The sequence below is a fragment of the Cyprinus carpio genome, chromosome B11, assembly GCF_018340385.1.
Source record: "Cyprinus carpio isolate SPL01 chromosome B11, ASM1834038v1, whole genome shotgun sequence".
NCBI lineage: Eukaryota > Metazoa > Chordata > Actinopteri > Cypriniformes > Cyprinidae > Cyprinus > Cyprinus carpio.
This window is the reverse complement of record NC_056607.1, coordinates 18,264,922-18,292,232: the sequence shown is the minus strand read 5'-3', so window position 1 is coordinate 18,292,232 and position 27,311 is coordinate 18,264,922. Positions and strand designations below refer to the sequence as shown.

The following is a 27,311-nucleotide window of genomic DNA, read 5'->3' as shown; positions in this document are numbered from 1 at the left end:
AGGAGTAAGTGTTAGATTAGCAGTAATGAGGAAGTGGTCTGAGGTGTGCAGTGGAGTAACTAAAGTGTTGTCCACTGAGCAACAGCGCATGTAGATGAGGTCCAGTTGGTTGCCCGATTTGTGAGTGGCTGTAGTAGAGACTCGCTTGAGATCAAATGAGGCGAGCAGAGTGTTGAAGTCAGCAGGCTGCAAACAGAGATGTCCACAAAAAAAGTCACCACAATTATTCTGTGGCAAAAACAAATCACTTCTTTTTAGAATTACACAACCCAGAAATATATGTAGCATATAACATTTCAAAGATTTTGTGAATACTGTCACATTAAAACACATTTGAAGGTCCAAATAAAGTAGGGTTTTTTATAGTCAATCACAGAATGACTCCAATGTGAAACACTTTTATCAGGTGTTCTCTTTAATTTACTTGCACCATACAAAAACTATTAAATTACAGTTTAGACCACCAGATCTTTATTTATATACAATATGTAAACATCGATCTGTTCTTCTTTTGACTGACAGCCACTCTCAACCGCTCTCCTTTTCTGTATATGGTTTGAAATAACATATGTATGCACTATTAACAGCATAACATAAGGAATGTTTCTGTTTGTGGTTCATAGATACAGTATCTTATGAGTTCTTAAGAATCTGTTCTTCCAACATTGAGAATACAGCATCATATGAATGATATATGTAAAATTATAACTAACAAATACAGCATTAAACAAGTACTTTCTTAATCGCCTGTAATGGTGAGAAGTTAAAGTCCTGTTAATATTAAAATGGAATTTAAAAAAATAATAAATCTCGCCAACGTTCAAATAAAATGAATTGGGTACTTAACGTTAATTACTCATCTTGAAGTAATTATCATCTTAACAATTCTTTGACACCAACAATATAAACATGACAAAATCTACTATCATTCATCAATGATCTAACACTACCTTTCGACTTGAAGGTAAACTTAAAAAGAGAACCATGAGATCCTACTGATGTCACAAACTTCCACATCAACAGATCACAGAAGTGAACAGAAAAAACCAAAGGCATTTAAGATACAGTAACGCAAATAAACAGAGCCTCAGATTTATAATTCTCACTCTTATCTAGTGATAACACAGTTTTACAATATGTTTTAACCATCTCTTTTCCATGGAGACACACAATCGAACAAGATAGTGATAAAGTAGTCATATTTTGTGAAACAGTGTTTAAACTCATCTTAGTGATGTATCAAGATATAATGTAGTCTTTTGTGTTTTATATAACCAAATGTTCTTTTGATGGAATAGCATGAATAAGAAATGAATACAACACAATACTATTTTATTTTAGCTTTTGGAACTGAAAAAAAAATAAAAAATTCTCTGCAATAATTTTTAAAATGACTGATGTGACTCATCTTTGAAAGATTACCAGCAGAAGAGGCTTTCGGAATATTATAAATATATTTTGGCAACATTAAAAAGATGAACTTACAAGTTATCAGACCCACGTATGACAAGATTAAAAAAATAAAATAAATAAACTGGTCTTTTTTGTTTACAATCGAACCCAACAAAGAAGCAGACAACCTTCTCAGACTTACAGCAGGAAATGTTTGGATGGTCTTTGTGTCTTAGATTTGGAACATTCAAACAGTCGTACACAGAAAAAAAAACACAAAAGCACAATCAGGAAAGACAAATGTTAGTTAAAACAATTCTTGTAGTGAAGACAACATCTATGTACAGCTGTACAGACATAAGTGCTGATGTAGTGTAGGTTTTGTACATGTGAGCTAGGACATAGTGACAGCGACACTGTCCTTGGCTTTATCCACTTCACTGTCTTTGTCTGCAGGTGTAGCAGATACAGTCTCTCTAGGTGAGTTGTTCGGCTGTCCAGGGGCTTTGGGAGTAACATCTATGCTGCTTTCTGACTCTTGTTCTTGCTGTGATGATGTTGCTGGAATGCACAAAATCATTTCATATACCTATTAATAAGACAAGTCATTTCATAGACTACTTATATACACTAGCATTTTTTTTTAAAGTAATACTTTTATTCAACAAGGATGGATGAAATTGATGTTGAATTCTAGAAGACTTCTAGAACTGCGAAATATATCATGGCTTCCACAAAAAATATGATGCAGCACAACTGCTTTCAATATTGGTAATAATAAGAAGATTTTTGTGAGCACCAAATCAGCATATTAGAATGATTTCTGAATGATTATGTAACACTGAAGCCTTGGACTATATGTATAATATATATAGTCTGATGTTATGTCTTACCAGACTGTGTGCATGACTTCATGTGCTCAGGCCAGTGTGCTTGTTGGCAGGGATAGTCGCAGTAGCTGGTGTTCCAGCAGCAGTAGAAAATGGCCTCCTTTCTGCAGTTTGCACACCATTGCTTCTTTTTAGTTTCATCTACAGCCTGCTGTTTCTCCACCTCCATCTGTTTCTTGACCTCTGTCACAATTCGCTCTCGCTCCTGCTCAAGACTCTGCCTCATCTCTGCCATGGTTAGCTCTGAGTACATCACATTTACCAAATGTGGACAAACAAATATGCAGTCAGGATGGATTGTTGATGCACAGTATATCAGTACCATGCCAGTAGGGCCCTATAGAATCTGTTTTATATTTCCCCAAATTCCATTTTCCTCTTTTTTCTGTTTTAACTTTGCTGGATTCCATTTTAATGGTTAAATTAAAGGGATACACCACCCCAAAATGAAAATTTTGTCATTAATCACTTACCCCCATGTCGTTACAAACCTGTAAAAGCTTCGTTCATCTTCAGAACACAATTTAAGATATTTTGCATGAAAACCAGGAGGTTTGTGACTGTCCCATAGACTGCCAAGTAAATAACACTGTCAAGGTCCAGAGAAGTATGAAAAGCATTGTCAGAATAGTCCATCTGCCATCAGATGTTCAACCGTAACGTTATGAAGCAACAAGAATACTTTTTGTACGTAAATAAAACAAAAATAACAACTTTATTCAACAATTTGTCTCCTCTGTCTCTCCACATCACCGTAGCCCAAATTTGGAGAATATGAGCTGAATGCAGGCAGCTTACACTCTTCTGTGTCAGTCATGCCACAAGGATACGTTTTCTACGTATATTTATGCTTTGATTTGAAAAAAAAAAAAAAACAGCGTTTCCTTGTGTCGTAGCTGACAAAGAAGAGCGTAAGCTGCCTGCGTTCAGCTCATATCCTCCAAAATGGCACTACAGTAATGTGGAGAGACAGAGGAAACAAATTGTAATGTAATAAAGTAGTTATTTTTGTTTTATTCGCATACAAAAAGTATTCTTGTTGCTTCATAATGTTACGGTTGAACCACTGATGGCAGGTGGGCTATTCTGACGATGCTTTTCATACTTTTCTGGACCTTGACAGTGTAATTTACTTGGCAGTCAATGGGACAGTAACAAGCCTCCCGGTTTTCATCCAAAATATCTTGTGTTCTGAAGATGAACAAAGCTTTTACAAGTTTGGAATGACATGGGGTTAAGTGATTAATGACAAAATTTTCATTTTTGTGTGGAGTAGCCCTTTAAATTTTAGTAAACAAAAAGCATGTCATATTAATTGAAATAGATTGAAATAGGCCCTATGAATTTTTTTTTTTGATTTTCCAAAATTTAAGTACTGTAATGTGCTTGACATGTAATGTGTGCTTGAGTATGTGTAGTAAAGGAAATTGCACACAGCCATTCATAATTCATAATTTATAAATATGACAAATTCTGCATTATACTGTAAATTAAATTTTTATGACTGGATTCCGCGATTTGGTCCATATTTTCCACACTGCAGAAATCACAGGGATCTATATAATTTAACTGTCGATATTACAGATTTTTAGTTTATCGCTTTAGGCAGATATTGGATAATACATGCTTATCCCCTGCACCCTCATTTCATTATTGATGCAACCCTACATTAAACAAACTACACTAGTCAACATTTGAAGTGGATCAAAACGTTTCATCAAAATTGTCTTAAAACCTAAAACCAAAATACGTTCTTGTCTTAGGGCAACTTTGATGAACTTTTTTGATCTACTTTAAAAGTTGACTAGAACTGTACTATCAGAAAATCACATACCCAAATTGTGCTTCATCTCTGATAATTCTTGTTGATGCAGCCATTGCAGTTTTTCAATTTCTATTCGCAACCGTCTAATCTGTAACATAAAAATAAAAATGGCTGTTTTATTCATATTTTCAAGGTGTTAAATAATTCACCCTCCAGATTTACTTAACAAATACAAACCTCTGCTATTGTGTTTCCCGACGTGCTTTTGCTAAGGTCATTATATATCTCAGTCATTGTCCCTTTAATTGCATCCATGATCTGTTAATAATTTAAAAACAGTATGTTAAACATCAATAACTGTGTTAATAGAATGGTTTTCATCTAATCATATAGTTTGCAACCCCCATTTCCTTAGCAATCTCACTTTGTTAGTGTACTTCGCTATATCAGCTGCTACATCTGCAGATGTGGTGGGGATCTGGAAGTCTCCAGTTGTGGATGTTGATGATGAAGAGGAAGAGCTCATGGAGACTGATACAGGTGTGCTGGTCACCAATGTGACGGCAGAGGTGGAGGTGGTCTGTGGCGAGTCTTTCTGTTGTACTGCTGGATAAACACAACCAACAATATTATTACAAACTTTGGAACAATTATGATGTTTTAATGTTTTTGAAAGCGTTCTCTTATGCTCAGCAGAGCTGCATTTACTTGATTAAAAATACAGTAAGACTTATTCAATTAAATTTCAATTAACTTTCTATTTTAATTCATTTTAAAATGTCATTTATTCCTATAACGCAAAGCTGAATTTTTAGCAGCCATTACTCCATGTGTCACAATATCCTTCAGAAATCATTCTAATATGCTAATTTGGTGCTCAATTCTTAAATACTGTTGAAATACAGTTGAATAATGTTTTTTTGTATTTCTAATCAAATAAATGCAACTTTGGTAATCATAACCTCTATCTTCCGGTAATGTACAGATGACATTTATATAGTATTAATTCAAATCGACTGCATACTTTTCACAGACTGTCGTGTTTGGTATCTGGTGCTGGATGAAGGCTGCTGTCCCGATGAGGATGAGGAGACCTGCGCCTGCTGCTGCGGCTGTTGGCTGCGCTGCACCTGCGTTAACACCTGCGCCTGTGTGGCCGGTTGCGTTTGGCCCTGCTGCTGTCTATGCACCTTCTGCATGTGCCACTTTTGAGAGGACGTCTGAAACTTGGTGGTGGGGTTCCACACGACGGCCTGCTGCACCACAGGTACAGTCTCTCGGGGCAGCAAGGGCCGCTGCTTCTTTACTGTGTTGGTGGAGATGGGTGATGAACTGTTGGCGGTGGAGGGAGTGGTGATGGGGAGGGTGGAGGAGGTCAGAGTGGTGCTGGTCGGAGCAGCTGTGAGGGGTATTATGTTAAGCGGTACGGCCAACGGAGACTGAGATGGGTCCTTAACAGTTGGGGAGGAGGAAAGCACCGTTGAGTTTTGAGGCTGGGTTAGGCTGCTTGAAATTGGAGTGGCTTTACCTGCAATCAAAGAAAATGATAGCATGAAACATGGTTATTAGTTAACCAAAAACCCTAAAAACACTATTTTTTTTTAACTTGAAATAAACTTTTTTTTTAAAGATAGTTGCCAAAGTAGCTACAAAAAACGTCTATTCCAACGAACAAAACTACTGACTTAGAAACAAGACAAAGACTACAACAATATGACGGTATATTAATAAAACTCCTCTGAGGGGATTTTCAATTTCATCACAATCATTAACTGAGGCGCGAGATGGCGCAGTTGCGTTTGTATGAGACGAGAGAGCGATTCAGATGTGTGGCAAGAGCATTGACGACAACATCAGGCAACTTTAAAATGTTTTCGCATACCATGCCATAGTATACATTCACAGTCACTCATCATTTATTTATTCTGTAAGTGAAAATGTCTGATAATAATGGGTTTACTTAGTAGTAGTAGCAGCATTCGGCAAGTCATGTGATCATGTAGCTCTCAGCATGAAGGAACTCGGATCCATGTTTTAATTTTTATGTTTTATGTTTTATTTTTACGTGGATCTGGGTTGCTTTATAGATATAATTTTGTAATTTATATATTCATTTTATATTATTTATTAGTTCTTTTTAATACGTTATAAATAGAATTACTGAGTGCACCTTTAAGCATCAACTACCATCTGATTGGCTGAGATTTTTGTTTTGCACACTGGTTCACTTTTAATGTGGTGGCCAAAATTATTAGAGCACCTGACAGATCTGAAAAGATTGAGCTTTTTGCCTCCAAAACATGATTTCATTTAATAATGTTGGTGAAACATGCAGATGGTTGCTCCGAGCACAACAAATATCAGATAAAGTGAGTCTTACTGTTTTATCGACTTTTAACTTTCATATTTGGTATGTCCACCTTTTGCAGCAATTACAGCAGCACGACTCTGTGGCATGGTGTAAGTATATTTCTTCAAGAACTTCAACACGAATGTTATCCCATGCCTTCTGAAACTCAAACCAAAGGCTTTTCTTTAAACATACAATAGATCTGTCCAGTTTATTTTCCAGCTCGCCCCAAATCTGCTCGATGGGGTTGAGGTCCAGACTTTGAGGGGGCTTGTCCATCATTTTTTAATGTTCCAGCAGATTCCTTCTATCGCAGGTAGTTCCGGCAATAGTTCATATATGGGTACTGTAATGGCCAATTCAGCAAAAACAACCGAAACCTCTCAAATATGCCAAGTGTTCTAATAATTTTGGCCACTGTAAAACTTACTTGATGCTGCTAGTCTAATGGCAATTGGCTGATGTTGCTAGAAGTTTTACCCAGACTTGATTCTTAGACTGATTCATTGAGGAAATCTAACCTTCAGGTTTAGAGGCTGTGGGCTCTTTGAGTGCGGTGACAGCGGCTGAATCTTTCCTGTTCCTCTTCCTCTCCTTTCCTGCCTGCTCTTCTCCCAGGTCGATGACCAGCTCCCTCTCAGAGTCCGAATCTACATCCACAGATGCCGGCGGCATGGCCTCTTCAGAGCTCTTGGGTTTCTCTCTGGAATCTGGGGATGCGGGAGATTCCTTCTCGGAATCTATACCTGGTTTGTCTTTAGCTATAGGCTCGGAGGTGCTTGTTTTTTGGCTGGGTTCTCCTTTGGTTGCTGTAGTGGCTGTTGCAGCAGACTCTGTGCTGCTGTCTTTGTCCTCACCAGCAGCCACTGATGGTTTTGCCTTTTTCTTGGGTGGCTCCTTCTCAGTTTTATCATCAACTGTGTTTTTGTCGTCTTGGCCGCTCTTAGATTTCTGTTCATCATCGCTGCCATATTCACTGTCGCTGGAGTCAGACTTGTCGGATTCCTCTGAATCACTGTGCTCTACTCCTTTATACACATCCTCAGATATTTCGTCTATACCTGTGAGACAGAGTAAACGTTTAACCTTCAGGAAAGTTATACAATGGCTGCACATTCTCCATCAATAATCGAAAAAGTTCAAAAAAGAATCTTAAATGTTTTTTTTTATTTAACAGTTTTGTTATATTTAGAATTCTAAAAATGCTATTCTAAAAACTATTAGATATTCCGGAAGGTGTAATGAGTTACGCAAAACTGTATTTTACCTAAACCACGTTGGACTAACATTCCGGAAGGTGTAATGAGTTACGCAAAACTGTATTTTACCTAAACCACGTTGGACTAACAAAACAAAAACTTCTTCTTAAGAAACATAAGAAAATACACCAGGAGAGTTTTAATAGAATGGTTTGTGAATGGCAGCAAAACACCGGAAGCTGTTTGTACGTCAATTTCAACTGTCAAAATGACGTAACCTTGACAGCTTTCAGTCTGAACTGACCCAGCTGTGCTTTGCAGCTCTCGATGGTCTTATCCAGGTTGAGTTGGAAGCGGCTCCTGATCTGTCTTTTAGGTGAGGTGAGGGAGGGCTGAGCCCCCTGCTGCTGTTGTTGCTGGACACTTTCACTCAGCTCCTTCAGGTCCATCTCTGCTTTACTACGATCTGAAAGAGATCACGAAGGCTCTCACTATGAGCTCTCGTTATGAGAATATCTAAAAGCATACGGACTGAACTGAGTAATACTGAAGTTTTAAATTTTAATTTATGACATCCTTTTTTGAGCTACAAGATGTCATGCATAAATAATTTCTAGGAAGATGTAGAAAGGCTTTTTGTGAATGAATTATCCACATTAAGACTTTAATGTCTTATAAAGAAATTAAGTAGGTTAAATTTGGATTTCATGTTTACTTGCACACAGGACAACATATTGCCCTGTTTGCATTCACATTGTACATTTATTATGTTATAAAATATTTATATTTTAAACATTTTATGCACATGGTATACCATTTTCTCCATACATACATTAATTTTAATTTATTGCCTTCAGTTTAAAGGAGAACAGTAGGCAGGATGTGATATATCATATGCTTTATATATGCTACCGTTCAAAAGTTTGGAGTCAGTACGACCCCCCCCCCCCTTATTCTGCAAGTACGCATTAAATTGATCAAAAGTGACATTAAAGAAAAATATTTCAAATAAATGCTATTCTTTCGAAACTTTGTATTTATCAAAGAATCCTATACAAATATTTACCACTGTAATAATAATAATAATAATAATAATAAGTAATGTTTCCTGAGCAGAAAATCAGCATATTAGAAGACTGGAAGTAATGGTGCTGATAGGTCCAAGCTTTGCCATGACAGAAATAAATTATATTTTAAATTGTATTAAAATAGAAACATTTCATTCTCAATATTTCTGTAAAAACTGTGCTTTCTATCAAATAAATGCAGCATTTGAAAAATATAAAAAATCTTACTGACCCCACAAATTTGGCATCAAATTCTTCAAATAAATCAATCAAATCAATAGATTAATCAACAGAAGGAAGTTTACCGAGGTTGAGGTTGAGGATGCTGCCGGTAGTGGGGGTCTTCTCCTGTTTAACAGGGGTGCTGGGAGCCGATGAATGGAAAGGTTTAGGGCTCTCTAAGGTGTTTCCCGTGAGACCTGCTCTAGGAGGGGCAGGTGATGCTGTAACAGCAGAAATGAGTTTTAATCATACATACCGCTGTTTAAATATTATTATGAAATGTATTTTTGGTCACACTTTAATTTAAGGTCCAATTCTAGCTATTAACAAACCATTAACTACAACTTTTGCCTCAATAAACTCCTATTTGCTGCTTATTAATTGCTAGTAAGATAGTTGTTAAATTTAGGTATTGGATAGGATTAGGGATGTAGAATATGGTCATGTAGAATATGTGCTTTATATGCACTAATAAACAGCCAATATGTTAATAATAGGCATGTTAATAAGCAACTAGATGATAGTGAGAACTGGTCCCAATACTAAAGTATTGCCGCATTTTTTTACAGTCTAAAACCATAGCAGTACATGTTTTTTTGGCAGGCTGTTTCAGTTTCTACTATAAAGCTCTTTTTAATATGTTTGACATGTGAAAAGTACATACACTTCACAAAGCAGCAGTGTGTTTTAATGTTCTATATACCAGTGCAGTCCACTGACTCCTCTCCAGTGTTGTAATGTGGCAGAGCCGCTCTGGCATGACCTTTCTCTGCAGTCTCCTGTTCTCCATCAGATCCCGTATGGGCAGAGGAGTTAGTGCTCATTGGTGAACGAGGCATGTCCGACATCGAGATTCGCCTTCCTGTTCCACCCCCTACGTTTCCACTGGACACCATGCTCTTTCCCACGAGCAACTTAGGAGATGCCGTTACATCAAAGCTGAACTTGATCTTCTCCTGTTTTTCAGGTTTGACGGAGCCCGCGCTAGGGTTTGCGGGATCCAGGAGCATCTGGAACTGGTTGTCTGGTGTGTAAGGTGTGCGGAATGGAGCGTAATTGAAGACTCCGAATTTTTTCCGGATGTTCTCTACGTATACTTCCATCTCCTGCATGGCACTGTTGAAGATGCTCTTGGTCTTCTTCACAGAGAACGGGATCTCTTTGGACATGAGGTAGCAGTTGTTAATAGGAACCCAGGCCCTTTAAATAAAAACGAATAAGTTAGAATAAAATGAAGTTATGGTTGACCTCAGCTGTTTTTTATAAATTTTGTGAAGTGTCATGTAAATTTCAGTCTTCACCTATACTGAAAAAACATCGCAATATCATTCACAGCCAATCAAATCATATCAGTTTTAGTTATGAGAAATGGTATTTTGGAGAAATGCAGGGTTGCAACATCTAATTGATAAAATTGCAAAACAAATAAAAATACAAATAATTAGTTGGGTCTGTGCACATAGAAGCTCAGTAACATTGTTTTATGTAAACACACAAAAAGTAAGGCAGCACAGTAAGGTTAAATGTTAATAAAATAATTTAAATATTAATTTTGATGGAGTACTTTTTCTCATTTGCAACACTGCACTCTCACTTCTGGTAAAAATATGGAGCAAATCTATTTATTGCTTGACATTTTGTGGATGGTTAGTAGGACCCATTTCAGCAGCCCTCACCTGTCATGCTGCCCAAAGAACCGTGCATCCACTTGTCCATCTTTGTCTCGAAGAGCTTTAGCAGGCCAAAATGGGAATCCCTTTAGCTTGGCCCAGACCAGAGGGTGGGGGTTGCTCTGATAATGTGATGCACACAAAAATTGCATGAACAGATTGTTAACTCACACTAGTTACTATGTGAAGAAGGAATTTAATTTTGTTTAGTCTAACACACTCACACATGGTTCACAAAACCAGTTGTCCCTTTTCTGGCATGCAGAGAGATAGCACTCTGGACAGACCTCGATCTCATTCATCTGAAAAGTAATTGGTTTTTTAAACAACTGGCACTGAATAAAGTGTTTGCGTATTTTGGCTTATAATTTACAGTACATACTTCATGTTCACAGATCTTTACAATAACTTTAGCCGTTGCTGTAAGCTTATGGTTGCCTAAGAGAAAAACCGACGCAAAGAGTTTTAACAAAACAAACATTCAGCAGAAACAAATTTGACAATACTGTTAAACAGTTAGCAACCGACCTCCATTATAAATGATGCAGTTGTGCAAAATCCACTTCACATCAGCCAGGAAAGCCTCAGTGGAGCCGTACATTTTCTTTTTAATATTCTGAATAAGAACAAAAAGTGAACACACTAATGAAGCACTTTTATAAGATGCCAGATATCATACATTCCTAAGACCTGAGTGCAGGGACGGATTAAAAGCCCCCCTCGGTTGAAATTTCGTTCCTTTTTTATTCTAAATTTTCCCAAATTAGTTAACTATATCATAAAATATCACGATTCTTAAATATAAGTAAATACATTTTGCACCTTAATAGATCATGTTAGTTTATCTATAATGGGCTATGGGAAAAGTAGCCTAATATTAGTGTAATCTATTAACTAGCCTATGCATAAAACCCGTCTTTTAACTTGTACTAGATGGGTGTTGTGTCATAGAATGTTTTTAATACAACTGACTTTGTATTTAACGTAAATTTAATAAAAAACATTGTAAGTTACAAATTATAACACTTTCATTGTACATAAAGCACTGTAAAAACATCTGCACTATCAAATAATATTAACTTTAGTCTAGATTTAGTCTAGTTCGAGCACTCTCAAAAACTCCCATTATAATCACTGAAGTTGTTTATACTGTGAAATTAATATCTTACATCGTACACACATCTGTACTTTGTTTATGATGAGAGAATTCTCTAGAGAGCAGCATTCAGTCAGCGAGTGCGTGCACTGAACAAAACACAGGCTTTTCAGTGATGACTCATCTGAATACCTCTGATTGGCCATTGCATTCATAAGCTCAACAGAATCCTGTGTGATTGGTTATAATGCGCTGCACTGTAAAAACATGTCTGGCTCTGCGCCAGCCAAAGCACGAACGCATATTTGAATTTGGCAGCTGATGCTGTGCGGCACTGAACGTTATAATCGTATCAAATATATTATTCAGCCATTTTGGGGCTTCTGGAAGCTGCATTCAAATTCCACCTTTAAAATCCTGAGGGGGCATGGTTGAAATCGCGTTCCTAGAGGAGCAGCATTTCGGCTGGGCCCCCTCTGGTCTAGTGCCCTGGGCACGTGCCCGGTAGGCCCGTGTGTTAATTCGTCCCTGCCTGAGTGTGTCGATTTTTCAGAATCAAATGCTTCACTTTCACCTTTTCTAAAGTGCAGAGATCCATGGGATGAAATATATACTCTGCATAATCAGGATGCTGTTCCAGCGACACCGGCTTCTGAAACGGCTCCGTCTGATGAAAAGAAAGAAATATTTTTGTATTAAAGATAAAAATAAAAATCAATCACTGTCACAGTATTTTTACCATTCATTTTTGGCAACCAATGCTTCCCGTATCTTATGGTTATTTTAATAGGATATTGCACGCACAGGATGACACTTGTGTTGGCATGCCATTTAAAAAACCCTTTTAATGATGTGAAAAGCAATCCTAAAGAGCACCACTGAGACATTCATGAAGCTTTTCGGGTTGGAAGAATGTGCCTGTGCTTGTTCCATGAGGAAAGGGGCTTAAATGTAAGACTCTCATTTCATAATGAAGTGTACAATGTTTAAAAAAAGTGGTAAAGCAATAAAATGTCTGATAGTTGCATTGTTTTTGTGCAAGATTTAGGCACAACTTTCATGGACTAAATCATAGATCTGCAGAGCCATGGAAAGTCATGAAACTTACACCAGGCTGCTTCATCTTCTGGAGAGCAAACTTCAGCAGGAAAGACAGCTGGTCCAATGTGAGCATTGTCATAGCTTTACTCTGAGTCTCTATGCACTCTGCAACTGTTATTTTCTGTAAACAAAAGTGAGAAATACTTTAAGCTTTATTTTAATGCAGATATTAAAGGGATGTTTCTGCGTCATAAAAAGCAGAATTTTCTTTCTTTTTTGATATCATTCAGATATCATTGGCATGGTATTCTGCCAGTTACAGCTTATGTTTATTATTTAGCAATTACGAATTTCAAATGCAAAAAGTCAATCATAATTTAATTTACATACAGTATAAACATTATAAAATTACAGAAGCAAAATCAACCAGTCGGAAAGGTGGAAAATTGTCAGCTAAATCTAAAGTTTGACTTTTGGTGAAAGAAACCATTATTATTATTATAAATGGACTTTATAAAAATTATATTATTAAAAAAAAACTTGAAAGTAAATATAGCTGATAGATAGATTCAACAGGCTTAGCCAGTTGATTGATTACTTTAGGAACTGCAAATATTTTTTGTATTGCAAGCTTTCTAGAATGTCATGTTTAAGAATATACAAAACTGGAATTATCAATATGCAATAATTATCATACATTTCCAGAACAGAAATTTAAACACAGGATGAAGCCAGATTCTTTCATGTTGTTGACATATAAACATCAGGATTTTACAAAATGGATTTCTGTCTTTATTTATCACTTCACAAATAAGAAAATACAGCTAGAAAAAAAATCATGATGTTTTTAGAAAAAAAAAAATTATATATATATATAAATCAGGTGAATTAAATAGGAAGGAAACCTCTCTCTCTCTCTCTCTCAAAAAAACCCCTTTATTTTTAGAATAAAGATGGAACAAGACTGTAAAGTTAAGTTATGGTGGGGGGGGGGGTCTGAAAACAGCCTTAAAGATATGTATTGTATTTGAAATCTACACACAAATAGAGAAAGCTCATGAAATAAACAACATTTTTGCCTGTAGTATCTTGACCTAAATAAAATATTTACAAATTGCTAACAATCTGCATTGTGAAGATGATTTTTTTAGACAAAGTGGAGCCCCATGCGCCAGTACCTCACATTCAGGGCAGAACCAGTCTCCTTCGGGCTCTGCAGCCAGTTTGAGGCACTTAGCATGGTAGACGCGCGGGCAGAGCTCACAGCAGAGCACCTGGCCCTCGCGGTGGCACACCCAGCAGTAGAAGTCATTCCGCCCGTCCTGCGGTACAACATCAACAGGATCTGTGGTGAGTGCGGGCTGCTTCACATAGTAAAAGGGACCATGTCTTAGTTCTGACTGGAATGCGGGCGAGAGAAACAGAGGGTTGGGGTTTCAAAACATGGGTATTAAAGATAACAAGACAAAACCAACAGGCACAAAGGTTATCGATCAGGAAGTGGCATGGAAGGACAGAAGAGGGCAAATGTAGACTAATGAGCATTGAATTAATAGCATTCAACTGGCATTGATGAATCCTTGTTAGAGAAAGAAACAAGCTTAGGAATAATAATTCATTGCAGCTGCATCATAGGCTGTCCCTGGATACACATTTCTGCTTAGCTTGCATGATAGCCACCTGCCTTGTGTTTGTTTGGCTGGGCTTATTATATTAAGGCATGGACCTTAGGTTGTTTGCAAAACTTAATTTCACCGTCGAAAGGTGACACTTTTATAGAAGGTAAAATGTTTTGTTTGGATCCCCTGCAAAAACAGTAGTGGTCAGCTCAAGGATTTATCGATAACCTATACCAGGGCTTGACAATAAGGATGCTCTGATCACCTATGGTTGCTGTTAAGCAAACGCTCATGGTGTGAGACGCTGAAAAATTGTGGATGTGATGATGCTTAAGGTGTGATGCAATGGCTACATCGGTCAAAACATGTATACCAAAATTTAAAAAAAAAAACAAAAAAAAAACAAATCATTAAAACAATGAAAAAATCCTAAAACTATAAAATACAAATAAAACAAAACATATGAACTAAAAGGGATACTCCACCCCAAAAATGCACTTAAAGGGATACTCCACCCCAAAATGAAAATTTTGTCATTAATCACTAACCCCCATGTCGTTACAAACCCGTAAAATCTCTGTTCGTCTTCGGAACACAATTTAAGATATTTTGGATGAAACCGGGTGCCCTTTGACTGTCCCATAGACTAGTAAATAACAGTGTCAATGTCCATAAAAGGTATGAAAGTACTCCATCTGCCATCAGCTGTGCAATCTGGGTTATATGAAGTGATGGGAACACTTTTTGTAAGCGAAGAAAACAAAAATAACGACTTTATTCAACAATTCCTATGTGAACAGTCTCCTCTGTGTCTCTCCACATCACTGTATGCTCCTCTGTATCATCCGCGCAACAAGGATGTGCTGTTTCTATGTGTATTAACTTTGATTTGAAAGAAAACAGCGCTTCCTTGTGGTGCGGATGATACAGAAGAGCATACGGTTATATGGAGAGACACAGAGGAGACTGTTGACAAAGGAATTGTTGAATAAAGTCATTATTTTTTTTTTTTTCGCTTACAGGAAGTGTTCCTTTCGCTTCATATAACCCAGATTGCACATCTGATGGCAGATGGAGTATTCTGACGATGACTTTCATACCTTTCATGGACCTTGACACTGTTATTTACTTGGCAGTCTATGGGACAGTCACAGGCCTCCCGGTTTTCATCCAAAATATCTTAAATTGTGTTCCGAAGACAAACAAATCTTTTATGGGTTTGGAATGACATGGGGGTGATTAATGACAAAATTTTCATTTTGGGGTGGAGTATCCCTTTAAGATGTGGTTTTGCCTTATAAAAATAGCTGTTATTCAAATCATTAATCCATATTATTATAGTTCTTTAATTCTTAAAAACGAAATTTAAACTTGATGTTTTAAATTGTTAAAGATAATTTACTCCACATCTGACACTTAATTAAAAAATTTGACTAAAAACAGCTAAATGTTTCATTTTCTTGTTGCTAAAACACGAACAAAATGTTTTATGTTTCAAGAAAGTATGCTTGAAAAACAACAGGAAAATTAAGTATTTGCCTCTATTTGATTTTTAGAATCTACATAAATCTGTTAATTGTGAGAACAATTACATTTAATCAGTAAAAATTATTAACATGAAATATTTAAGTGGTTAAAATGTATGAATTAGTTTACATTTAATAAACTGGATTCATGTAATAAATATATATACATGGTTATGTGTATTTAAAACATGTTTAGTTTTTTTGTACTAATACATAAATACTTATTTCAGTTATATATGACTAAAAATATGCATCACATTACGTTTATTAGTTTATGTTAAAACAGTTTAATCCAAATTAATGAAAATTTTATATGCTAATAAAATACATAAATCTTAAATATAGGCCTAAATATTTTGTGTGATAAGAGTGACAAGATTTTGGTAATAACTAAAATTCAATAAATAAATTTAACAAAACATTTGCAGCCAGAAAATTGCATTATTAATTGACAAGGCTTTTTTTGTAATATTTGCCAAAAGTGCACACAAATCTTAAAGTGGCCAAATATAGGGTAGCCTTCTTTACAGGTTTAGCAAATCACGTGTAAATTTTAAAAACAAGCGGCCCTTAATGAACTACAAAAGTACATCCATATTCGGGAGAAGGTAATGATGAATACCATCAATGTTTCACCACAGCGAAGCCGCCCAAAAGCCAAAAAAAAAAGACAGATGGACACTGAAATTAGTGAATGATGGACATGCCGGACCGAACAAGGGCTTGTAAAAAGAGTGAAAGTTGCACCTGGTCTTTACTGTTATTGACAGCTCCTGGTTTCTTCTTCTTTTTTACAGGACTAGAGGAGGTTTCAGAAGGCGAGTGTCCATTTGAGGAATGAGGAGGGCTGGAAACTTTGCGCTTAGGGATGGTCCTTTCTGCTGACCCTTGATCAGAGACTGCACAGCAATGGTACAAATTACTGATATTAATGTAGAGTTAAAACTGTACATATAAACTACACCATACTGCAAAAATTCAATCTGACCACAAAGTATCAACAAATATGAATGATTATTTTTTTGCGCTGGTTTCACACTTGAATGTGGAAATAAATGTGAGGAAGGACCATTCTCACCCTTGGATCGTGTTGCGATTTCCATCCCTTCAATTGCATCTGACTCCTTCCCTCCTCCTTCAGCCAAACTGCCACAATGAGAGAAAAAAAAAAATCAATGATATTTAAATGTCCATTTTGTATAGCTGCTGTTTTGTCATTATGGCACGTGTATTTCTCATGCCATTGTTTTTGGTAAAAGAAATCGCTTTACTAAAATTTTGCTTTAATTTTTGTTTTTGGCTTTAATGGGAATGTGTTTGGCAACAGTGACGCTAAAAAGACAACGAAAGCTATCATTACTTCACCATTTTATCAAACATCAAACAAGCAAATGTCTTCATATAGTACTTCACTGAATTTAAGTTTTATTTCAACAGTGTGAATGCAGAAAAGAAGGAAGTTTTGTCAAATCACAGCATGGCCTTGACCTCAGACTCGACACAAAATGCTTATTCTCCACTCCTAACAAATGCTAATCTAAATCTTATTGTTGTTGAAATCAAACATTAAGGATAAGCAGATTAAATAAAACATTTTGTGTCAGGTGTAACTTACAAATGAGTATTTGATACTAGCAAAAACAACTCATGGCATTTCCTGATGGTTTCGTTAACAAGTGACATGGCATAAAAACATCAAATTTTATATAACATATACAAAAAAGATAAAGCATTTTCATTTCAGTAAACAATAATGTGCTTTTCTCCAATCCAGTTGAATTATACACTGCAAAAACTGAAATACTATCTAAAATATCTAAACATCTCCTCAAAACAAGAAACATTTACTTGAGAATCAAAATGACCTAAGATATTAAGTCTTCTTTTCTGAAAAACACATGAAAATTATGCCAGTTTATGATTAAAACAAGAGAAAAAAAATCTGCCTATGGTGTAAGAACCTTTAACTTTATCATTTTATTTCTTTTGTTTTAAGCAAAGACTCACTTAATTTCGATATTTTTTATTTTATAAAACAAGATATAATTTTGCTTCTCAAGTAAATATCTAGATTTAAAATTGTTTGTACTGAAACAATACAAAAATACTGAGTAAGAGAATTATATTTTGCAGTTTATTACTGCCTGAAGTAGCGCCAAGATGGTTTCCTCTCACTGCCAAGAGAGAACTTTCTATTAGAAATCTCAATAAACACACAAATGCCATCTGAATATGATATGCACATCAGACGGCCCATAACTCATCAGATTAGGCGTCGTTTGATGCCAATGCTGAACCTCTGTGGAGATTTCAATTTCGATTCGCACTTGGACTTGAGACCTTCCAAGCGACATAACGTTTCCCATCATTTTGCAGCCTGAGCGGTTTTAAAAAGGCTCCTTTTCTCTCCTGATGCCTGGGTTATTATCACACACACCCCCACCATCTCTTGTTCATGAACGGAGGAACAGAGAACATCCTCCATGAACAGACCTCAAGATGATCAGAGAACACACTGTTATTGACATTTACCAGGTCTATCTAATGCGCCTGCCCTGATGTGGCAGTGATATCTTGCTCCGTCCTTCACCCCCAACCTTCAGAGATGCAGATGGGGAGAGAGGGTGGGGTGTTGACAGCATGCACAAGGCAAACATCTGTAGAGCTTGAGCACTTGCCATCTTTTGGCCTTCTCACGTCCAACCTACATGCACCATCCACTCCCCACCCGCAGCAGAATCCAGTTCCTCTTACGCAAACAACAACCCGAACACATGAGTTAAAAATGGCAAAATACAATCACAGATACACCTATAACCTTACCCTTAAACAAGCTTCCTCCCCAAAAACACACGGTCACACTAGCATTGTATGACTGTCCATCTAAAAACTGACATATAATAACAGCATACCTTTTTCTTTACAGGCACAGTACACAGATTCTTCAGGCTGAGCCTTTTAAATGTGTTTTTTCAGATATAAAAGGCAGTGAGGGATGAGACAAAGATAGGTGCAGAATTTTCCAGAAGGGCCTTGCTCTCCCTGCTGCTCTCAGAGCGATTGTCAATCTTTAACCTCAGCTGTGTGCTGCCGATTGGTTTGAGAGCCACACGGAGATGCGTGATTGGACGGCTGGCGCTGTATGTGCCACACAGGCTCTCTCTGCTCCCCTCTCTCTGCTCTGATACACTGCTGCAATGCAGGGAGGGCTGCTGCTGCTGCTGCTGCCATTCACCGGGAAAATGCTCGTATTCTACCCTGAAAACTACCAGTGTGAATAAACACAGGATGTAGATGTTCGGACAAACATGTGAGATGGTTTTATTCTCCTCCCCTTCTTGCAGTCACGGTGAAGGGCGACCATTTTGTTAAGTAGGAGCCGAATGGAGATTTGACAAATGAGCGACTCGCAGGAATGCAGCAAGGGCCTTGTAAACACCAAGAGACAAAGAAAAGGGTGGAAAATGTAACCGGAGTTAAATTGCAGGTCTTGGGAATACTCCTTATGTGCTGTCATTTAGCTGTTCAAGACTGACTTACACTCAGCCGGCTGCCAAAATGAGCTCACTTACCCAACTAAAAATAATTTCAATTGCTCAGTGATTTTGTAATAGGGTCAAGGATGCTCATTGTCCAGTCTGGATCCACTGATTCATTCACATGCATGTTAAAAGATGTGCACATACAATGAATTTTTTTGCTGAGCATGTTTTTAATGCATTCATATAATTGATTATTTTAATTAGTTAATAATAAAAAATCATAATAATAAAAAAAATTACATTTTCAAAAAGTCCTTTATTAAATATATGTATTTTTAACTTTGAAAAAATATAGCATAACTTTTTTGACAATGATGTTTAAAATGTGTATGCAATTTTATTCAAGGTGCAAACAATTATGGCTACACATGACATTTGTTTGAGTAAAATACATTTAAACATCCTTTTTTTTTTTTTTTTTTACAAAAAACAAAAGTTAATAATTTCATATTTTGGAAATACATTTTTTTATCATAACTTTGACTTATCTACAACCAATAATAATGATTTTAAATTATTAACTATAATTTAAATTAGGGGTGGGCAATATGGAAAAATATCATATCACGATTCACGATTTAATCACACTTCTTTGTCATGTTGGTTTTACGATTTTGCAAGTTGTCTGAGCATTACAGCCAAACTAATTTCCCTATTATAAAGACAAAGCCTTTCACTGTAACAAAAATATATAAAAAAGTATGGTGGATATTTAGGCCAAAGCAGGCGAAAATAAAAATGTCATTATTTTTATCTTTGTTATTAAAAATGAGAACAAAGATACACATTACAAATACACATAATATACAAATAAAACAAACAGTGTTTTATTTTCAGGTACAATATGTGTAATTAGCAGGAGCATTCAAGAAACTGAGTCAACAAATCTAAAAATAAAACACTATATAGATTGATTGTATTACTGTATTAACAACTGTATTAACGTTTTTAAATCAAGAGTAGTGAGTGATTTTTCTCTGTGTTTTAGTGTTTTATTAACAACACAAAAATAAAAAGGGTTTTATTTTTTATCATTTACTCACTCAAAAGTTGCTTTAAACCTTAATGGGTTTCTTTCTTCTGCTGAACATAAATGTTATGTTGAAGAATGTGGATATGTAAACAGTTGCCTGGTCCACAGCGACTTCCATAGTAATTTTTTCCTACTATCAAATTCAATGTGGAACAGCAACTGTTTGGTTACCCACATTCTTCAAAATATCTTCTTTTGTATTCAGCACAAGAAAGAAAATTAATACAGGTTTTCAGGGTGATCTAGTCCTTTAATGACAGTCGGCAGCATGTTTAGTTCTGTCCCTTTAAGACCTGCACGCACCTAATAAACTGTTTACTTTCATTTTAGACATAACCAACTGAGTCTATACATAAACCTTGTATGTTTTAACATTATTAGCACAAAAGATAACTTAGTTCTGTAATCAGGCGCTGTTTGACAGGTTTTTTAGTGCGTGCGCTTCGGGTGTAGGCGCTCAGAAAAAGCGCACGTAAGAACAGCACGCAAATTAAACGTTTAACCGGCAAGGCTTTAAAGCACATGAAAATAATATACTTTTGTGACTGCGAATAAGTTCAGTGTCCCGTAAGAGTAACTCTACCACTGAGTCAACACTAATGTGAATATATATGGCGTTGTACAGTATATTGATACAGCAGTGCCAGAACTGCAGCTGATATAATATGCGCTTTAGCACGATACTACGATATTTCTTCAAAAGCAGATCGTGGAGACATGATCAAAAGTCGTCCTAGCGCACACCCCTAATTCAAATAGTTTGTTTTCTTATATCTCCCTGTTGTAATTAATCCTCTGCTCTTTTTTTAAACAACCAAACTGAACCATCCCCCTCAAATCTCAGCTGTTAAATAATAAATCCCATTTCTAGAAGTAGGCTATTATCTCAAACAGATATCATGAACTCACAAGTGTCTGATACTGTAAATCAGGTGAAGCCGATAAACAATCAGGTTTAATGGCATGCGTTAACAGACAAAATGTCAAACGCGCAGGTTATTTTGCTGACAATGATTGCTATACCAAGTTAAGATCAACAAAAAAGCCACAATTTGACATTCTGGTTGTGGAAAAACACCACTAGTCCACTGCTTTGACCTTCTGATCAGACCCCTGCTGTAGTAAATACAGTATCCAGTTACTTGCCATCCAAGAGAAATATTTGAAATACTGGCTACAAATGTAACATCAAGTATGCCACATTAAGGAAAAAAATGCTTGCATTCACAGACACAAAAACAGTCTTTGTGGTTGCACAGTCGAAAGCGGAAGTCTGTCTGAAATGGCTGCCAGCTCATACCACAACTAAGTTTTGATAAAATGCCTGGCCTGTCCAGAGTCTTTACAACCTGAGTCAACAGACAGAAGCCTGTAGCTATTTAACCAAGAAAGGCAAACACAAGACTAATTCACCATCTATATGCATCTGTTTATAGAAAAGAAAGTCTCTTCTATTTCTAATCCAATAACTCTTTCAGCAAAGGCATTCTGCTGTGTGCTTTTGCAAATCAGGCCTATATCCTGAGCAAAATGGACATTCAGCGTTATGTCAGCCGTTGAAAAGTGTTCCCTTAACTTGCAACCTGAGCCAAAACTGCTGCTCGATGTTTCTGCCAGTCTACATGTGCGCTTCCTCTTACAGTCTGTACTGTCTGGTGCTCAGGGCCTTCCATTTTGAGAGGTCTGGCCTGTGACACAACCTGACACGTCTGTGCTCCTCTCCAGCTTTAGAGAAACATTACTAGGAGAGAGACCAGGAGAGGCCATTTTGGGTTAGCACAGGTCAGCCATGCGAGACTGGAGACTAAAACACAGTGTGAGTGTGATTTCTGAGTTGCCTCTGCCTGCCAGGATCCAGCTCTTTGGTGTTGGGACAGGTTTCTGTCCCCTGTCTCTCAGAAAATCCTGTATTTCTGCATGACACAATTCAACCATTAGCATGAACAGGAAGTGTAAAAAGCATAAGCAATGAAAAATCTCTTACCTCTGTGGATGCATGGCTTAAAACAGTGGGTAATGTCAATGCTTATTAAAACATGGAGGACAGCCCTCCCTCTCTCTCTCTCTACACAGCAGTCTCTGCTCTCCAAGCCAGCCAAGCCAACATTCTGATAACAGCTATGAAAGCACTTCTGTGATTGGCCGGTTTGTACAGGCAGGATGAAAGGCAGCCGCTGATTGGCAGATGGGTTTCCTGAGTAAATGTCTTTTGTTCAGTACAGACAGGCTGTGGCAGGATTGTGAACTGAAAAATAAACTAGGCCTTGATGTGTACAGCTAAAACTGAGCTAAATTACTTAAAGTCAACCTCTTGTTAAAGGCGTTTTACATTAAATTAAGTAGTAAAAAGGTGTCGCTATACACAGTCAAGGCCTTGAGAGCTAAAATTAAACTCTCTACTGAGAGGAAAATCAAACTCAGATGATAAATATTACGTTCATCTTTGTTTTTCAGCCTTAATATATATATTTGGATACATATAATACAAATTTGCTAATCATTCACTTATTCTTACCACATCATTGATTTTACAAATTAATTCTTCTTAACAGCTTGGGTTGGTTATAGTTGTTTCTTCAAGTACATTAGTGTTAAAAGTGATTTCTGCTTGAACAGTTAAGAGAGATCCTTAAAGGGACAGTTCCCCCAAAATGATCATTTAATCACTCTCAAGTTTCTTTCGATGATATTTTGGCAACTAAACAATTGCTGGTGCCCAGTGATTTCCATAGTATGGGAAAAATACAAGTCAATTGGGACCAGCAGGAACGCTTTAAGATATCAGACTCTGATTTTTCATCTTCAGATTATGAATCCGTTCTGTCAGAGGAGGATATCAAACGTGTTTGATATTTTGAGCCTGTTTTAGAAAATACATTGTTTTCAGTTGTCATGAATCTCCTAATGATGCACGTTTCTGTGTAAGTTTGTTGTGTCCTGAATTACTGAACACTCTGGTAGTGTGTGATCCTCAGTCGTTTAGTGTATGATGTCGGGTATAAATGTATGATGCCTAGTGTTTTAAAAGGTGTTCAGATTTGAAAAGTCGTGTAGTGTATTCAATCCTTAACATATACTCAAAATGCCATGACCATATGTTTCCAACAGATCTGAGGGGGTGGGGCTTGGGCACAGCTTATCTAAAACCCTCTCTAGTTAGACAGGTTCTTCTGAAGCACCTTGCAGTGAGTCAGCTGCCAAAACACACCCCACGCTTGTTGTCTCCTTACAAAACCAGACTTTGTGTTTTTAACATCTAAAATGAACCAACAACACATGCACATTTAATCAAGGGAAACTCCTAGTTTTACAATGAGTATGCAAACATGACTAGATGCTCCATATTACACATTTGGATTTTTACATTTTCTTGCCCATGCAAATCTCAGTACCAGGTTGCCAGGTTTTTGTGGGTTGTTGCTATGGTGTGTTCTGGGTGCTTCCTTACTAGCCCAATTCCTTTGATAAAACTGTAAGAAAATTAGGGGGTCAGGTTCACACCAATATTAGCAGTAAATCAACATGGGCTGTTCAATGACTAATTCCTGAAGGGATAGTTCGTCAAAAATTAAAATTTTGTCATCGTTTACTCGCACTCATATCATTCCAAACCTCTTTCTGTCTTCAGTGGAACACAAAAGAAGATGTTCTGATTTATGGTGCTAACCAAATCAGAAGTCCTTGTAATTATATTATTGAAAACCATTAAATAGATTGCATAACACAGTCCTTCGTCAACTAAAAACACACATTAAGGTCAATACCGTTCAGAGATCTGGTAGGTCATGTCACAGTATGTCCACTAGAGGAGGCTGTTCAGCTTTCTGCTCCACATGTTGTCATCTATGCTGAGGACAGCTGTCTGAGACTCCCTGCTGCATTAATAAATCAAAACACATACTGACACAGACACACACTCACACAGCATGCAAGATCTCAAGCCAAAGAAATATTGATGATAATAGAGAGTTTTTCATAGGCACACTGATTTCATTCAGCTCAATATCTACAGTATCTTAAGATATTCACATGAGTCACAGGTTTAAAATGCAATTTAGTTATTAAAACTGTATGCATAAATATACTGTATAAAAAATATTGGCAGCATGGAAGATCTCTAGAGGTAATATCTATATATATAGTATTTTGTTTCTCTCTTTTATTAAAACACTCAGTTGCCTGAAAGGCAAAATTCAACCAAAAATGAAAAATCTGTTGTCATTTACTCACCCTCATGACGTTCCAATTCTGTATGACTTTCTTATTTTTCGGCAGAACACAAAAGAAGATATTTTGAAGAATTTTCGTAACCAAACTGCTTCAGTACCCACTGACTTCTATTGTACGGGCAAAAAAAAAACAACAACAACACTGAGGCATTTTTCAAAATGTCTTTTTCTATGTTCCACAGAAAAATAAAGTAATAGAGGTTTGCCGGTGAGTAAATGATGACAGAATGCTTATTTTCAGATGAACAATCCCTTTAAAGAGCTTCAAGCATAGTGATACAATTTCCTAACCTTGAATTAAACAAATCATTGCACTGTTTTACTCACTCTTCATTCATACATTCCTGAAGAGGTGATTTAACCTAGTAAATCTTGAAAGCACTTCATCTGGAGAGGGGATGGGTGAACGAGAGGTTCATGACTGCATGTTTGCAGGTAGAGAATCTATAGATCCAGATGATTGGGGGCTATCTCCTGTCCTTAAAAAAAAAAAAAACTGCTATCTCCTGTCCTTTCAAAGGGGACAAACAGAGTGAGGGGGTTGGGGGGTAAACCATCTCACACTCTCTGAAAGGGGGAAGTCAGATTGTGCTGTGAATTGGGGGAGGGAACAACAACAGGTCTATGGGCCTCTTTCTGGGTTTCTGAAGAATGTTATTGGGGTACTCTCAGTTTTGTGGTCAAAAATGCTGAAATGTTTTATCTTGTATGGCTTGTTATTATTCCTCGGTATTTAAAATTAAGATTTAAAAAATACAACTATGCTTCAACTTTGCACATACATACAAGTCCTCAAATGAAATTTTAAAATATATTTTATAGTTATATGAGTTTTTCCTCAGTGATTATTATGGCTAAATTGCTCAGGTTCACGTCTGTGTTTTTTGGCCAGATTAAGGGTTGTATAGCAGGGAACTATCATGACAGGAAACAGCAAGCATTGAGCTAATTACTACTCTCTCTCAGTCTCTCTCTCTCTCTCTCTCTCCCTCCGTTCTCCCCTCCCCCTCCCCTCCTACCTCCCCTCTCTTTTTCCTTCCCTCCCACCCTCCCTCCCTCTTTAGTGCTGTCTCCTTCTCCAACAGTTGAAATTCTACACTGGTATGCCTCAGAGATCACCATGGAGACGAGTTCATTGCTATCTTCCAGGTCTGGTCTTCAGAGGGCAGAGCACTTACAGCCTCTGCAGACCACAATAATATGCGCGTGTCCTAAAATGCCTTTTTGACCATTTATTTCTCTTTACATGAAGATCTTAATATATAAATATGCATGACAAAATGCGAGCCTATTATGCATATCAGTCATAGAAACACATGCTTTTGATAATTTACAGAAATGCGAAGTTTTCTGTCATATATATTGCACATTACAGCCTTTATTTTATAAGCTTTCCTCTTGCACATGTAGCAGTTTCTAAAATATTTATTGTTTATTATTTTAATTGCAATTTATTATTAATTACTATTTACACACTTAAAATGAATTTTCATGGGCATTTTTTTTTTTTTACCTTTACAAGAACATATTTCTAACCATACAAAAACGCACCCATTTGCCTAGCAAGTATCATCAATGTAAACAATAGCTTACTTCAATGCATAATAAAATCAATGCATAATATAATGTCTTGGTAATAACAAATAAAATTGCCTCCCTATTTGCCTCAAAAATATAGACTATATTTTCCATCACAAATACCCACAATATTTCTATCACTTTTGGTTGCAAACTAATTCACATTATGCAATATAGTGCATACTGAAAAGCATTCTGCAACATATTCCTATAAATTCAAGTAGCGTGACTGTTCAAGTGCATGTACATGATGTATATTGTATAGGCCTAATGTAAACTTTGTGTGTATTATGTGTAAACTGTGCAGTGTGCTCTTGTACATTGACTTATACTGTGGCTGCAATGTTAGTGGACCGCATGAGACTTATGCACATGTTGTAGTACCAATAATGTGATTTGATTTTACAGATTATGAATAAAAAGGTGTGCTACAAAACAAATAATTCGATCTCTCATGAAGACACCGAATTCATCACACTCAATGTTATGTAAATAAAGGCGTACGTCAGCCTACTCATTAGGGATACGTGACTGTTATATCTATGTGGTCCTTGGATGAGCTAAAAATAAATGCACTATATTGTTTTACGATATTGCTACTACTGCCCATCTCCTACTGGATGTCTATTTTTCGATCTGCGGGGGTTCATGTATTTGTAGTTTCTTTTCTCTTTAGCTCTGTGTAGAATGCGCGGATCGGCCTGATGGCGCAACTACATTACCCAGCAGCCCCCGGCGCGCATGGTTCGGGCAGGCTTCTTTAAGCTTTGGGAGTGTTTCCCATTTAAACAAACATAGCTAATGCTGAAGATGGCGGATGCGTAGAAGTGGTTTAAAGAAACTGGAGTGTTTCATTGGATACATTTAAACCGGTAAGTGAACCGAGTCGCTTCATCGCGTTCGTAAATGGATACATTTAAGCAATTGTTGTGTTCGTGAAGCAATGTTGCGCGATGCCGGTTGTTGAGAAGTACATTCTTGTCCACGGTGGGGATCTTGCCACCTAGTTATTCTGCCTTTGAGACAATAATCGTAGTAACACAGTGTTGCCAGAGACAACATTCTCCAGCATGTTTGTTTACTTTTCATAAC

At 36.8% G+C, this 27,311-nt stretch overlaps 2 protein-coding genes across 8 annotated transcripts in view; one reads left to right on the top strand and one right to left on the bottom strand.

Annotated features, from left to right (window-relative positions):
• Nucleotides 1–397: 397 nt before the first annotated feature.
• On the bottom strand, nucleotides 398–24,323 carry zmynd8 (zinc finger, MYND-type containing 8). 7 transcript variants are annotated; one of them, XM_042734365.1, is made up of 20 exons: nucleotides 24,177–24,323; nucleotides 16,916–16,983; nucleotides 16,585–16,736; nucleotides 13,871–14,092; nucleotides 12,760–12,873; nucleotides 12,226–12,318; nucleotides 11,084–11,171; nucleotides 10,938–10,993; nucleotides 10,780–10,857; nucleotides 10,562–10,677; nucleotides 9,589–10,085; nucleotides 8,969–9,106; nucleotides 7,901–8,062; nucleotides 6,919–7,458; nucleotides 5,072–5,575; nucleotides 4,472–4,650; nucleotides 4,285–4,365; nucleotides 4,117–4,195; nucleotides 2,286–2,525; nucleotides 398–1,953 (listed from the first exon to the last, which is right to left on the bottom strand). In XM_042734365.1, exons 1-20 carry the CDS (start codon nucleotides 24,197–24,199, stop codon nucleotides 1,787–1,789), a joined length of 3,597 nt encoding a protein of 1,198 aa, XP_042590299.1. In that variant the 5' UTR covers nucleotides 24,200–24,323; the 3' UTR covers nucleotides 398–1,786. The 7 variants fall into 7 exon arrangements, with proteins under 7 accessions (XP_042590299.1, XP_042590298.1, XP_042590303.1 ...); XM_042734364.1 differs by having other exon boundaries at nucleotides 4,472–4,653; nucleotides 24,177–24,319; XM_042734369.1 differs by having other exon boundaries at nucleotides 4,472–4,653; nucleotides 13,871–14,014; nucleotides 24,177–24,319.
• A 2,618-nt stretch (nucleotides 24,324–26,941) lies between these two features.
• Nucleotides 26,942–27,311, top strand: part of LOC109098280 (nuclear receptor coactivator 3-like) — a 37,288-nt gene continuing 36,918 nt past the window's right edge. The window contains exon 1 of the mRNA XM_042734361.1: nucleotides 26,942–27,091. The gene's annotated coding sequence lies outside the window, so the exon portion shown is untranslated. The remainder of the gene's footprint in view (nucleotides 27,092–27,311) is intronic.